This window comes from Pecten maximus, chromosome 4, assembly GCF_902652985.1.
Source record: "Pecten maximus chromosome 4, xPecMax1.1, whole genome shotgun sequence".
Classification (NCBI taxonomy): Eukaryota; Metazoa; Mollusca; class Bivalvia; order Pectinida; family Pectinidae; genus Pecten; species Pecten maximus.
The window spans coordinates 23,892,349-23,908,790 of record NC_047018.1 but is presented as its reverse complement, the minus strand read 5'-3'; the positions used below and the strand labels follow the sequence as shown (position 1 = coordinate 23,908,790).

Below are 16,442 nucleotides of genomic sequence, written 5' to 3'. Positions count from 1 at the left end.
ATTAAGCATTCAAACGTTTTGGGTTAGGCCATAGTGACGTCACCCTATCGAGAACAAGAGCGCGTTCAAAGAGCACGTGTAGCTTGTCTTTTCCCTGGGATGTGATAAGAAAATCTCAACCCGGTAAAACTGCGGATATCCCTGTCCAGGGTGAGAGAAAAGGTTGTCCATTATGACTAAAATTGGTCTTGCTCGACCACACTGGGGAACAAACTAGTTCTTGAACCTCGCTGAAAATATTGCATTATTGATGGAATATATTTCAGGGCTTTCGTCTGATTAGCCTCCACCTTAAACTTTCTGTCGGAACGCTCTTTGAATATAAGTTGCGCAATAGCCTTTCTTAGGGATGAGTTGTGCGTAGGGACACGTTCTTAAGCCGCGACATTAAGCTTCATATCTAATTGATAGATGAACCCTTTTCCGCGTTAGAACGTGCATTGTTTTTACACTTCCAAGAGAAACTTTCTTCGGACGTAAAAGTTTTTGGCCCTCGTTCCTTTGTAGAATTGAAGTGTGCGTACATTCCAAAGGGATGATCTTTTATCGTGGATGTTTACACATCAATCTTAGATTATGCTTTTCTAAAAAAATCCACTTTTTTTACCAATGTCACAGCTTTTCTTATATCATATTTATAATTCCTAGAATAAAGCAGAAAATGCCATAATAGGTTTTATTTACAACAAACTGTTTTTTCATGAATAATATTTTTATTGCAGGTTTTTTTAATGGGAAAAGTATGTATTGTTTCAGTTAAAAACGACTGAACGCCACATATCCTTAATTAATGATCTCTCACTTCGTAATAATTTGTAAACAAGCAAACGACAATAGATTGGGTCGTCCGCATATTAATGCTGTTATTACCTATATTGATGGATTTCGATACAGTTTTTATTATAATTCTCTTGATTATTCAATTACCTGTTGTAAAATTGTCGTAGACGAGAGATATGTAGGTCCGGTGTCGTTTTCAAAACGTGGTTAATCAAAATTGCTACATGTATATTTAGAAGGTTAAGAGGGTGACAAAACCGATGTTAATATTCATCCAAAAAACAAGAAAATATAGCTGTCGGCCTATTTGAGGAAACAGAAAATAGCTCATCAGGTCTGTGAAATTACGTACATATTACCCTTGCTCCACTTCCTTTCACACGCAAATAAAAAATAAAATGTGCAGTATGTATCACAAAAGCTCACAAAGAATTGATTTCATAAGCGAAAAGAAATTAAATATTTTAACTCACCTCTGTAGACTATTTTGACATATTCAACAACCACCTGACCACCTAGGTCAATCTGCCACCAGGCTTCCGATAGCGGAGGTGTCGCTTGTGTATGTGAACAACAGCCACTCCCATATTTCTGTCGACTACAGCCATCCACTACGGCGTCACTGGTGGACGTGTCGCTATGATCTGAACTTTGGCTTGTATTCTTGGTTGTAGGATTACGACTAGTGTTCACTTAAAAAAAGAGACGCCCAACGAGCGATGTATTAATTAAGTGACGCTGTATCACTAGAATGACTATGGTTTATTTATATAGCAAGCATATATTGTATCAATAAAATAATAAAGAAGTGTTTGCTGAATTTTTGATTTAATGAAAACATATCAACTTTATCTAAAAAAATATGATTTCTACTTAAAACGTCTCTACTATGTTTCACGTCTATTCAGTCCAGTTGCATATTCCATGTAGAACAGTTTAAAATATTAACGTTTGAACAGCTATTTTTTACCTGTTGTGTCAAAAATGATTTAAAATTGATATACATTTCATTATTGAATTGTTGCAATGCATTTTCTGTCTATGACAGAGCGAGTTTGGAAACCTCCTTACCTCAAAAAGAAAAAATAGAAGAGAAAAATATGGGGAGGCGAATGTAACAGGAAACCACTTGTTTGGAGTGTTCTTTTTTTGTAAGTAAAATATAATTGACATTGATAGATAATTTTCTTTTTTATATTTTGCAACACACTGCACTATTGTATTAACAGACAAAAAAAGAAAAAGCCGATGAGACAAATGACCATATATGTGCATTATAAATTCTTACTTACTGAAGCGCGAAGGCCAACGTAAGTGATTTTTTTTAAATCTCTGTATAAATTTTACCTGAATACATCTCTGGTTATGTATTTTGTACACAGGAAGTAATATCTTTATTACACGATTGTTTAAAATCTAAAGCAGTCCATCTGTTGAAATTGGTTTAGTGGTAAATGTCATGGCAATGGGAATATCGATAAAATTTGTTTATATTAGATTGATATGTTTTAGAAATTATGGTATATTTATTCACTGTCCCTATATACCGTATATATCTTACTCGTAGATAAGTCATCCTCGCTACAAACTTTCACAGCGAGAGCTATATTTAGATGTTAATACTGTAACGTTCAAGCGATTGAAACTAATTTAATTTGAATAAAACCCGAACAAGGTAGTGTTGTATGCATGGTCAGCATTACTTGATGAACTACTGTAAAGAATATAATCGCGTTGGTTTAATTTTGCTGTTTATCGCTTTCTTAAATTCGCGGGTCTGCTGTGTATCAGTATCATTTAATACATCAGTCATACAACTCGAAAGAATCCACAGGTACGGTGTACGAAATAGCATTCTTAGTATGAGTGTGTATTAATGGATTGATCTGGTTTACCTTTGTCAATCTTTTTGTAAGAACTTATTATTGTTTTCACGTTGTCCTATTGATCATTTTACTTTTAACTAACATTCACCTATAAACTCATTCTGATTTAATGACCGTTAAGCTCATGCGAATAATAATGAATTTATCACAAAGTAATTGATTTGTTGGACCATATCATTAAGGATTGAATGTAGCTTTTTCTTCTATTTCATTGGGTGATGTCGATTTTGTTGGGAGATGAATTGAGTTGCTCCTGACACAAAAATGAAATTGACAAAGCTCTCAAATATAAAAAATACTTCTAAGAGATATTTCATCAACTCTCATCTGAAACGATAACGAATTTATGATCCTAAAATAAGGCTATCTTGTAACTTATACTGATAGAGAGCAAGCTTATAATATGATTGATACATAATTAACACTGTGATCAATTTATGATTCGATTGTTTCGCGAAATTCATGTATGTGAGGACTAGGTACCCTTCTGTAATCAATTATATTAATATGCACTTTAATATTTTAAGAGTAACATAAGTGATATTCCTACGTGATAAATGACTTGTGTCTTACATGTTTGCAATAATGTGAAACAAACACTCATATTTGAACAATAAGATCTGCAACAATCGCCAATCGACACCAGGGCACAATAGTGTATCAATCAATTTTGTATTACTCTAAAAGCTTCACGGACAGACCTGAAGCCCCGATCATTCATTTGAGGTTAATTACATATACATCTCAAAGCATTAACAGTGGACGGGTTAACCACCACCTGGCGACTTTCACCTGCAGTCCTATATTCAACTGTGTATATTATAGTTTTTCAAGTCGTAAGACATTTAACAACTGAACTGATACTGTAACTAATATTGACTATTATTGTATAGATATGCATGATTTCGAATGTTGAACTAACCACTGTGTTAAAAAACACACTGAACGTATCGATTGATAGAGTTGAAAACACGCAAAACAAAGACATTTGTATCTCTTCAGCACATGCTCACAAAACAGAAAACATACGTATCATTACCTGATGTGTTGGATATCGGCACTGTTGATAGGATACACATAATTCCTAGACAGAGATAAGTAGGTCCATCCATTATTCACGATAGTGTACACATTACGGATATAGGTGGTGTGTGCCCCGTGCTCCTGTTGCATCATGGTTGCTGACATAGCGTACAAGGAAGTACATGCACATATAACATATCTCATTTCTCCATCATAAAATACCCATAGTAATTCTAGAACGTACTACACTTTAAATACTCAGCAAATAGTTGTATACCTTTATGACAGGGTATGCGTGTTAATTGCATACGATGTATACAACATTCTGTTTTGTATTCCACTTAATTTTAGAAATGTGAAGTCACTCTCTCATTATCTTATCCAAAACATCCCGAATCTACAAATACTTGTAGAAACATATATACTGTACTTTGTCAATCAAAAAACATCATATATTGATATATTGTCGTGAACTTTGATGTATGTGAACTAAAATGTGTACATGTATTTGTATACTTTCAACAGCCTTTTCTGTTTTCCCCCATTACGGTAAGTATGATCGAACTCAGATCGTACCTGACATTTTTTTTAACATATGAAATGAGGCTGTTGAATATAATACCCTCTATTCACGCTTCCGCCATGAAATTCGAAAACGAGGCTGAGAGTGCTTCAGCTTCCGTGACAACCTGACAACATGGCCTATATAACAGTAACTTTGTCTTTCTGTATCATTACATAACCGGGGTAAATTATACTATTAGAATAAGTAAAATTCCCTGAATGTAAATTATCTAGTAAATTCGCCTATGTAATCACTGGTATGATATACCCTAGAGTGATTGCGCCTGTCAGAGATCAATTTGAAGTCATAAGTTGAGGACAGTGACATTATGTCATCAATTGAAAATAGCACAACAAAATGACTTCCTCAGTTTGATTTTGTCCTCAACATATTGTAAATATTTTAAAACTTTTCTGAATTATGGATAAAAGTGGTAGAGAATGTTATTGCATAAACTATTCATTCGTCATATTTAAATTATTAGAATACACTTAAATATATCAACACCGATATATGAACATGTTTTTGTTTCATGCCATCAGCCTTATATTAAACCTCAACAACAGATGTATGCCACATTTTATAGTGATAGCCTACGTCATTTGCAAAATTTCTGTCTTTTCTGTACCGTTAAGAACTTGATATGATGACGTTTAGTTTGGATCAATGAGGTCGGTGGGAATACCCCGGCCAATATAAGACTTGACAGTCTAAATAAAGATTCACACAACTAAATCAGCCAATCAGATGCTGTTTTTCCTGAACCAGGTCCCTACCGGAAAGGTGTTTCTGAGGTTGTTAGCTATCCTATTGAGTATTATTAACATATGAAATAGATATTTCTGAGAATAAAGAGTCTGATGACTTAAAAAATACACTGATCTGATAACAGAATGACAAAGGTCTACGGTTGAAAACAAAAACAAAAAACAAAAAAACGGAGGATTCCCAATATGAAGTTCCGCTGTTCACTGTAAATATCAGAGTTACTGTCTTTTGAGTAACCATTTGCCCTCACATGTCATTGAATATATACAATAACATATTTTATCAGGTAGCAATAACTATAAACTCAAATTTGGTATAAATTACGCATCATTTTATCTTCAAATTAGCAATGGATAAGATGAATACACTAGTAAAAGCATATAGTAAAATATTTAGCAATATGAATCCGGAATAGAAGGAAACTAGATAAAATATCGTATGCAAATTGTTGGATAATAATGTGTTCGCTGTTATATTGATGGTTCATGCTGTGATCGAAATTGCATTGCCTCGTTAGGCGTAATTCCTTCAATTTCATATTGTGCAGACATTTCCCATACTATTCGGGTAATATATCGTGAGTCTAACGTAGAACGTACAACGTTTGCAAATCGATCTTGTCCGGATTTAAGATGCTACAACTCGAATAAGAAGAAAGATCCATTGAAAAAGGCTGCCGTATTGTATAACACTACGTGGTACATAGTTAACGCTATTACGACCCTTCAGCAGAGTTAGCCTAGAGTTATACCCTTTACATGGAAATGGAATAAATAATTTATATTACGTATATCGATGAAAATTATCTTCATTTCATTACCTTGTGTGCTCTTATATACGCTGTCGGCGACGTAACAAATATCTTTTTGCGTGTAATGTCGAGTTCTATGTTAAATATGCATACCTTTCTCCGTGACATCGTGTTTGTTGTGCTATTTCTGCTGAGTATCAGATACACCTTTGTGTTATCCAATTTTTATTTATCTGTGTTTTTTTAAATCCAAAATAGAATTTACTACTCTGCTATGTTGCTGCACAGCCCAGCATATTAGATTAGGCTAAATAAATATATAGTATCAACGTCCTGCTTTTTGCGTGACTTTGTGAAAATTAAATTGTATACAAGGTTTTAAACCTGGCCATTGTATAAAAGTGCAAATAAACCTGTTACAAATAACTTCCTTATCGCCGGTATGGCTCGGTCTATTGTATCTTTAACGTAATGTTACACAAATGTAATTTTATTAAATACAGCTAATGTACGATCACAAGAGTGTTAGTATGTGTATAGTCATCAATGATCTCTAACTTCCCATTTGGAACTCCAGACTCACATTATTACCCCGATATTGCTATTATGGGGTGAACAAAACTGTTTGATACATTTCTATGTTTCAGCTGGCATTAACGATGTTAAGTTTACAATCTCTCTACATGTCTGCTTTACGTCAATCAAGTTATACTTCCTTTGGACAATTCCATACTAGGTACACTTTAGTCCTCCGCATTAGACAAATAACACTGTCACATAACTGTCTTATTATCCTTAAATCGCATTTCAAACACATCGATAATTTTAGTAAGTGCTAGTGATATTGAGGCAAATCGTGAATTGTATATTTGTCATTATTTGTGTAAGCCTGGATCATGTTCAGAGACTGAAGCTTGTTTGTTGCAAAAAGATGCCTCGCAAATTAAAGACAACAAAAATTATATTGTTGTTAAAAGGTCATTTATTGAATGACTGATGAACTCTTGCGAGTCCACAATATATCATTATTCAACATGAATAATGTTTGATGTTATGGAAAAAACAGAGTGTATTTACTGAATATAATGATGTAGCAACAAAGATGGAGTACACATGATGGCTGGCTCTAGAATAAACATAAAGGGTGGGATAAAAAGGGGTGGGTTTTACAAACACAAATGTCCACAGCATGTGAAAAACACTTGGAGACGCACGGAAATATATGACTAATGTAAGATGGCGATGCATGGCCAGAATCTCCGCTGGGCACTGAGCATCGCGGATTGGTCCATAGAATACACGCCCTATATGATTGGTCAATCGGGGCTATCACGGCAAGGGTCATGCTGACCCCCATGCACTGATCACGCATGATGACTCCCTAAGGGATAAGGCATGCATGTCCAGAGCACGAGATAGCCAAAATGGCCACAGCTGGTCAGCAACTGGGAGATGACCACGGACTGGAAATAATAACCTCTTAATCTCATAATTTAGAGCCAGCCTCATATTAATTAACCATACATATATAGATTCACACAATAGTATCAGAAATATTAAAATGTTAAAAGTAAAAAAGGGGGAAAAACCCATCTTACACAAATGTATTTATTTCCATGAAATAAATTATATTTATATATAATATTGGTTAAGGTGAATCTACACTATTGATCATAGACATGTAAGTAATATCACTGTTATTAAAGGTTTGCTGATTGACAAGAAAAGTTGGTTGTCTATAAAAATTCCTTGTTTTCGTCGTTTCTATGTAATCACAAACATAACGGTTATTATTGTATGTATTATTTCTATATTATTGTTGTATTGCTAACCAAGAAAGTTCACGGTTGATGCTATATTCTTGTAATGGACTATTACTGTATTTTGAAATGGAATGCAGCTAAATGTTAAAAAATACAATTTCCATAAGATGATTTTTACAGTATTTTATGATTATTTATCATTTTATCATATTAACAGATTAAAGAAATCCGTAAAGAAATGAACCATTTTATGTCTTTTTTTCTATTGACTTCATGTTTAACCAGCCCAAAAAATTGTGTCCACATGATTTTGATGACAATATTTATTTTCTTTCAAGGCAACTAAATAATCTTTTTGTCTTGTGTGACCAGTCATTGATTGATCATGTACTTGCACCATGCTCATATCCGATTTCCGAATCAAATGCTCTACAGCAGGGTCTGTGACAGTCAATTTTCTTATACTTTGCACTAATTTTCAAGCCTACTCCTTGCCATTGTTCAGTCTACAACATAAATACCTCCTGTCTATCCTGTCTACGCATGCATTATATCGTCTTGTATTATTCTTTACTTTTCTAAGACACACAGACGTCTCGTATTTATGTATCTTATTGTATTATCTATATAACACACGACACCTGACGGTACATCTTATACTGCATACATGTATTTTATATCATCCACATCACATATACCATTTATTGATGACGATCTTAAACCCCGATAACCTGTTTGTATGGCATGTAATAAAAAAAATGACGCAAGTGAGTTTTGTTATCTTCGTTTAATGTGTAAAATCGATATAAACTTAATTTAGATATGTGATGTATAATCGTATATATTCATTGCAATATGTATAGATGACATTACTTGGTTATCAAGGTATGGCAAATTACAACGTCTATTAGAAACACTAACGACTACCAAGCCGTATTAAACAATTCAGAATCATAACATTAAGGCAAAACAGTAATCGTAGATCAGATGAAACATGAATTGTAATGTTATGCAAATGTAACCCTGGTAAATACTAGCCGCAATATACCGCTCGGCTAGAGAGGTCTTCTCTTTAGCTCGATCGGTTGAGCGTAAGACTTGTAAGCCAGAGGTCCCGGGTTCGATCCCTAGTGGCAGCAGTGACTTAAATGTAATTATCATGCGCTCTGTTACATTGGCGCCCATGTAGGGACTCCGGAATGATACTCATTGCTGCTTGCAAAAGCATCGCTGTTACCCCTGGAAACTCGAGGACGAGTTCTTTCCTGGAGGGGTAGTATGTAACCCTGGTAAATACTAGCCGCAATATACCGCTCGGCTGGAGAGATCTCTTTAGATCGATCGGTTGAGCGTAAGACTAGTAAGCCAGAGGTCCCGGGTTCGATCCCTAAAGGGGATAGTGATCAAAATTTATATAATTCCTGCACTTACACAAATATTGTATTGAGTTATTATCACATTCTTATGAAACAAATCCACATTAGAGAAAGTCGTTAATGAGTTGATTAATCGATACATGCATTTATAAGGTTTAAACAGATAAATGGTATAACCATGGCTAATATAAGGAACTGCTATCAGATCACAGTGTCTAATACGAAAAAATGACAACTTACAAAACATATCACAATATTCCTATAAAGGCAATGTGTTGATTGGCAATCAACTGGTTATGAGAAAAGCTTTCAAACATAGAGCATGTCTGTGTGATCAAGTGGTGTCATATGTATGTGGATCCTCTCTCTCCCTCTGCCGAATACTTTCATACATTCCCAGCTCAGTATTATGTATGTTCGTGGATAACTGCTCTCTCTTCTGGACGTTTATTACATCATAGGTGTCATCTGGAATTGAATGTTCGATATCTACATTTTGTATATTTACTTTACTGAAAAGGGATTACAAAATAAACGATCCCTATGCACCAATATCATTACTATTTCAGTAGTTATTATTTCTATTTGATGGAGTATGGATCACCCAGCTATGAAACCAAAATGGTTGCTGTGTTAAGTGAAAGCATTTAGTCTATTTACATGTCAATATTTTCATATGTGTGTTTATACAACTACTTCTTATTAGGTCGATACCTGTGCCTGCCCGTTGCTCCTGTCCAATGCTAGAGAGTGATATGTTTGTAGTGGTGGTAGACCCCGAGGTATCCCGATGGCTCCTTGACAACAGTTTTCTTGCCAGTAAAAGTATCATAACAACCAGAGCAAGAATGATGACTCCACATCCAACGCCTATCCCGATAGCAACGGCTTTGTAGGTGTCTTCATTACTCGTCAAAGGCACAAGTACAACTATAATATACATGATGTTAATTGATAATTTGTGTGAATCCTTACTTTATATGTCTTAATCAACCTGATTTTCATATTGCTTAAAGTAACGCAAGTAATACTACGCTGCGTAAAATGTCATGATATCAAGGTATATTACTGTACTGCGTGTTCTTATTAAATGAATCTGGTATCATCTGGTAATATATTCTACGTATTCTAATGTTAACGTATCAGTCAAAAGGGTCAAGATGACAGGTCCAATGTGGATTGTTGCGAAATAAAAGAAAAATGACTATTGATGTTGTTATTAATAATCGAATATTGTTCGATTGTATGTAAGATATCTTGGAGTTGATCTGACAATTGCATGCTCGTGTTTTTCGTGTTTTCTGTATATTTTGTTCTGAGGAAATGAATCAATGCACAAACTGCAATGCAATTTTAAAAATATTTCTAGTGGCAAGCGCAGTCACACGCTATCTTATTTCTAAAGCTGGAAAAACATGTGACCTCAATATTACCTTTGACATCACAATTGTCCCCAGTGAGACCATCTACACAGGGAGTAATGCAGTGTCCAGTGTCCCTGTCACATCTCCCATCTTGACAGAACCTACACTTTTCCAAACATTTGTCCCCATGGTGACCGGATAAACATGCTAAAACAGCGTGTATAGAAATATGTTAGAGCAAGTAACAGATATATGGCAAAGTTCATAATGCATGGTATGAGTTTTCTACTTCTTCGTTAAACGGGTTTGTTATTTAAATAGAGGTTACACAACGAGTGGTTGTTGGATATGGAATTTATTTCACACGAGTAAGTTATTTTTTAAAAGTTACAAAAGACACGAGCTTTAGCGAGTGTTTTTTGCAACTTTTAAAAAATAACTTACGAGTGTGAAATATAATCCATATTCAACAATTTCGAGTAGTGTGATCTGTTTGTACCACAATGATAGCGGCTTGAATCAAAGGGAAACGTGGCCAAGTATAATTTCGCGTTTGCAAATAAAGTGCACCGGTGACGTCCGGGACCTGGTGATGTGACGCCATTAGATTATTGATGACGTCAATAACAATTTCAGCTTGGGTCAAAGTTCACCGTGTTAGCCAAGCAAAATGCGTACAGACTTTATACCACGTGTGGTATAAACAGATTGTTAATCAACAGCTGTAATGATTAACTGATGTTCTGAGAGTTGAATAACAGAGTATTGTGGTAGAAAGTTGCAATAACTTATTTATTCTTCACGTGTTTTGTCAACTTACATGTAAATTAATTAAGATTAAAACCATTTATATTTACCTGTGCATGTCCCATTATCTTGTATGCACTTGTCGTCCTGACAGTTATCTGGACATCTCACAGAACAACTGCTACCATGGAAGGATGGTTCACATCCTGTAGGTAATAATACAAATCTTGACACACCTGGCAGAGCTTCGAGACATACTTTATGTATAATAAAGGCAATTTTTGGACGATGTATTTAAAAAAAATTGACGATTTAGTAGTGCGTGTTTGTTACTTAGTTAAATGCTCCAGGTGTCAGATCTCTTATCAACGGCATATCTGGTGACATGTATATATTTCATATCAGTTCAGAACAAACTTATGTATCAAAACATTCACACCGCTGTCAGTAAAGCCTTGTTTTCTTAACATACCTATACACCGACCATTAGTCTGGTTACACAGGTTGTCCTTGCAGTTAGACGGGCAGATCTGATCACAGTGATCACCATAGTTCCCAGCATGGCATTCTAAAATGAACCATTTGTACTATAATTCTTAATTTCATATAGTCGACATGACTAAAATATGTTCCTGTTTATTTCGTTCTATTATTTATTTATTGTTCTGTTTTAAATTTTGGCCATTAAACATAAAACAATGTTTTAGCTATGCCTGTGTTATACTCCTTATAACCATATATGTAAGCAATATTTGGCAATTTGTTAACTTTTGGTTTTGTAATATGGCGGAAGCGTTTGCTTAATTTTCAATAACCAATTTTCTGTTTTCCTCACATGGCCCTATCGGTGTGTAGATCTGTTGGTGCCAAAAATAACTCAGCTGGGAAATTATCAAGGTACTGCTGACCTGTTCATGCTATTTTATTACAAACAGGTCGGCGATCTTCACCTCAAATCACACAATTTGTTACTCTGGACAACAGCCAATCAGAATACTGGAAACACACGATTGTTCAGTATCATTTTGTTAACAATATGGCAGACGATATTTTGAAGAAAAAAATGTCTTGTTGAACAACCGGGAAACTACTTTAGGCTTAACAAAATTATTCCAGAAATATTTTAAATTGCAAAAAGTCAGTCTATATGCCGACTTTGAACATTTTAGTCAACATAATATGGATAGGAGCCTTGAAAAATTTCTTTTTTTCTTTAGTTGTAACTGGCCATATTACAAAACAATTATTGTCTTTTGCGGCCTCGATGAACAAACTTTTGACCAGGTCATTTTAGTCTTGTGTACACCTCAACGAAAGTTGATAATTGCATGGAGTATAATAAGCACCTTCATATCACAAGTGACGACATCCGAAAAGGGACACAGAATTGCATTATATACTTCCCGTTTTATTGATGTAGCACTTTTTTTTCAATGATGGATCTTCTATGACATTTCAGTAAATTTAACTTCCGTGTTTTCGCAACGATTTATCCCTTAAAAGTATGACGAAAGTCATTTTTTCCCAGTTTTCATTAATGCCTATATTCCGGCTTTACTTTGTGAATGTAATGGTGTATGAATTGTCCGCTATAATTTAATTCACACTATTGCTGTCGAGATAATGTGACATGCCAAGGATTCGAAGGCACTATTTAGCTATTTGAAAGACATTGATTTTTTCTATGGATTTTGATGTACTTTTACTTATCTTACTCCCTTTGACATTATAAAAACCACATAGTACACCCTATCTTTTCGTTACCTCTTTTATTATTTTAAATTCCTTCTTTGATTTCAATGATATAATCATACAATGCAAATGCTTTTTGCAAATGAACATCGTTATCTGATATTGTCCTCGCTCATCACATGTTTGTTTATTAGGTAGTAAATGAGTAACCGTTGCCCTAAATGACCACAGCCACTGATGGGCTGTTACAATTAAACAAACAAATAAACAAACATTCATTGTTCAATTTTATTTTTAGATCGTGATTCAAAGACAAAATGCATTTCAAATGAATTGATCTAATAGTTTTTGTGTGTTAAAGATTAATAACAATAAAATCTACAATTAGACTTCCAATATGATTATTTGATTGGACTATATATAAAACGTTGAAGTATATCGGGAAAACAAATATGAATGAAATAGTATTTAGAAAATCAGCCGTAGAAAGCAATGACTTATAAAGGTAATGCTTCTCTGCCATAGTTTTATAGTTGTTCCCAACTAATAGAAACAAAGCAGTATTTATGATTCCTTGTAAGGCATCATAAGATATATATATGTACTAATGTAATTCTAATGTTATGCTATAATTTCAGGGTATTTTTCTCAATTGTCTCGTTTTCTCTTTGCAGGTTTAATTACATTTGTCAATAATTTCTGTGAGCATGACACATTAGAACGTCTTCGATAGATATACTTGCGTGCACAGTCATACAAATTAAAATTTATTCTGATTTTTGTATAAAATTGTCTGAAGGAAATACTAAAGCCTAGTCTATATTTCTAAAACGCTGACAGATACAATAAAACAATGAGACTACGAACGTGTAGATAATGCGGAAATCTGGTTTACTTGGTCGGTTGCTCAAGTCCAGGTAATGGAGGCACCGTGAGAATTCAGCCTATACGTATGTGATTATCAGATAAAAGAATCAAAACAAAATGAACTAGAACATATTCACATACCTTCACAGTTCCCACCGTTCTGACTGCATATGTTGCCTTTACAATTGACAGGGCACCGGGATTGACAAGTGCTTCCATAGAATCCTTGTTTACACTCTAAGGTATCATACAATATATGTTCAATTAAAATATATTACAATATGTTATCCATTGATATTCGTTAAAAATATAATTCACGCATCATTATGGCATGTTATACCACTTCATAGTTTAACCTAGTTATTGCCTTTAACAATTTCACTAAAATTGTATTTTCTTCACTCATACCTTTGTTTAACTATCATTAAAAGGAAGTAATCGACGGTATAATTGTAGCATACCAGTACAGAACCCGTTTCCCTGAATACAAGTGTTGCCTGCACAGTTACCGGTACAGGTCTGGTCACAAGTACTACCGTATAACCCGGGAACACATTCTGAAATTCGTCAAATGCAACTTTAATAAAATAAAAACGACATCAAAGTTACGTTAATCCGCATAGGGTATTCTTCCGAAATATCGTGTGTTCTTTATACCAAGTGTCATTGTCTTATTTTCAATATAAACAAAAACAAGAAAAACACAGTGGACACTACTATTCTTTGTAGTCGCTCAATAACTCAATTGGATTTTCAGATACATAATGGGCTTGGAAGATGATTTTAAGCTACTTGACGTTTTGAGTAATTGTACCTGTACAAAAACCATTGTCTTGGAGGCATAGGGTACCCCTACAGTTGGTTGAACATACTTGGGTACATGATGTGCCATGGAATCCAACATCACATTCTGAAATATACCATTGAATACTATTTCATAAGCTAAAACATAACCGTGAACATTATAAAATGTTTTTATCCTACTTCATTCTTTTTAGTTATTTAAAGATTGATGGTCATTTCTCTTGCTTGCATTGACTTGATAAAGGGCAGTGAGATTGAAAAGAGAAATTTACCTGTTTGAGAAAAGTCGACGTTAAACGCTAAAATATAATTATATGTTTACATATATATTATCAAAATATTACAAATATATTTTTACAGGAAAAACACAAATCAGCAGACTCACTTTACATACTCGTTTCTCGCCGTGAACGTAAAATATGTACGGCGAGTTCACTGATGAAGCTGGAATTCATGTCAAACAGGCAGATATAGAGTGAAAAAAGCCTGCGGTACGTATCTATTTCACTTTCAGGTAACATCTTTTAATTACATATTTACAAACCTCAAATTGTCAATGAAGTAGTATCCAGTTTAAGAATAAGAAAATAACACAAGCTATTTCCCCCTGTAATACCGTATAATGTTTTCGGCATTGGACTGACACTGGAATGGATCCTTAACCAAGCCAAATAAAGAGGCTAAACTCCATTGGCCAACAAGCTGTGTCTATTCCTTCAGTGTTGAAATCGATCAACCAAAACATTTGAAAAGTAAAGTTGACCCTTTCTAATGTCGGCCTGATGCAGTATTCATATCCATTCCAGAATCTTTTAAAACTCAATTTTGTAAGGTTTGGTATGAATGCTGGGTGTTTAGTCTTTTGGTAATTTTGGTATATTACTCAAATCTAACACCTAGCCACTGTGTCCCGAACTATCAATACACGCGACGCTGTCAAACAGCCGGGATGTCTTTAGAGCCGGAGAAAAAAGGCAACAATGTGAATTTAAGTTGCAAATTCAACAATTATTCAAATTAACCTATGTGATAATCAGTAAAAATCAGGAATCTTGTTTTTTGCTTCTTTTAATCAACGGCTATTTTGGATGTTGCATACCTGTGCAGATCCCGTTGTTCTGATTGCATACGTTATTTTTACAATGGGCAGGGCACGTGTTCCCGCAGTTATTACCATGGAATCCAACTTTACATTCTGAAATATATAAAACGATATTTAAGATGTGTCCTTAATGTTACTATGGCCAATGAGATCAAATAAGTGTGTCCTCTACTCTTGCAGTATCCTACCATATACACATTCAGTTGAGACATAATAAATCTACAATTGATTTCAGAAAGCATGAACGACTTAAATAGAGATAAAATTATAGGTATGATAAATTTTGCAATCAAGTTCATAAAGCATGAACAACTTAAAGATAATGTTATACTTAAATATATTGATTGTGTGTAATAAAATCTACATTCAAGTTCGGAAAGCATGAATGACTAAAATGCAGACAGTCTTATAGGTTATATCAGTAATAACACTTATTAAAACAACCCAGATGAAAAGACTATTTTCTGTCGCTGTACTGGTTATTGAGGTTTGATATTATGTAAAACAGGGAGTATAAACGAATATCAGTATCCGTCTTTATAACACTTACGACTACAATTTCCTGATACTCTGTCACATATAGGATTTGTACATCCAGAAGAACACGCCTCACAAAACGGTCCAAAGAAGCCATCATCGCAGTCTGACAGATTAAAAAAAGTATTTCAGTTTTTCTTATCTGATTATTTTCGGAAAATATTTGAAACTGATATATTTATTTTTTAAAGTTTCTGTATCAAACTACATGTTCATCTCACACCCCCTCCCTTCCCTTGTTTTTATAGCTGAAATCCTTCCACATTATCAACAAGTTTAGGCCTTCACTTTAATACAGACATGCACAGCCCCACGGTACTTTTGGGTGCGAAATAATTTAAAAGGTGGCAAATGCAACACTGTTGAAAAAACATTCAGTGAAAGCATTTGATTTGTTTTTGATACGGTGACCTTTGA

At 34.4% G+C, this 16,442-nt stretch overlaps 1 protein-coding gene across 1 annotated transcript in view; it reads right to left on the bottom strand.

Annotated features, from left to right (window-relative positions):
* Nucleotides 1-16,442, bottom strand: part of LOC117326449 (multiple epidermal growth factor-like domains protein 10) — a 40,835-nt gene that overhangs the window by 12,364 nt on the left and 12,029 nt on the right. Inside the window, exons 7-16 of the mRNA XM_033883198.1 lie at nt 16,039-16,131; nt 15,486-15,581; nt 14,397-14,492; nt 14,044-14,139; nt 13,724-13,819; nt 11,496-11,591; nt 11,134-11,229; nt 10,346-10,483; nt 9,627-9,842; nt 9,252-9,380 (exon numbers count right to left, since the gene is read on the bottom strand). Of these exons, the coding sequence (XP_033739089.1) occupies nt 9,252-9,380; nt 9,627-9,842; nt 10,346-10,483; nt 11,134-11,229; nt 11,496-11,591; nt 13,724-13,819; nt 14,044-14,139; nt 14,397-14,492; nt 15,486-15,581; nt 16,039-16,131 (1,152 nt within the window). The remainder of the gene's footprint in view (nt 1-9,251; nt 9,381-9,626; nt 9,843-10,345; nt 10,484-11,133; nt 11,230-11,495; nt 11,592-13,723; nt 13,820-14,043; nt 14,140-14,396; nt 14,493-15,485; nt 15,582-16,038; nt 16,132-16,442) is intronic.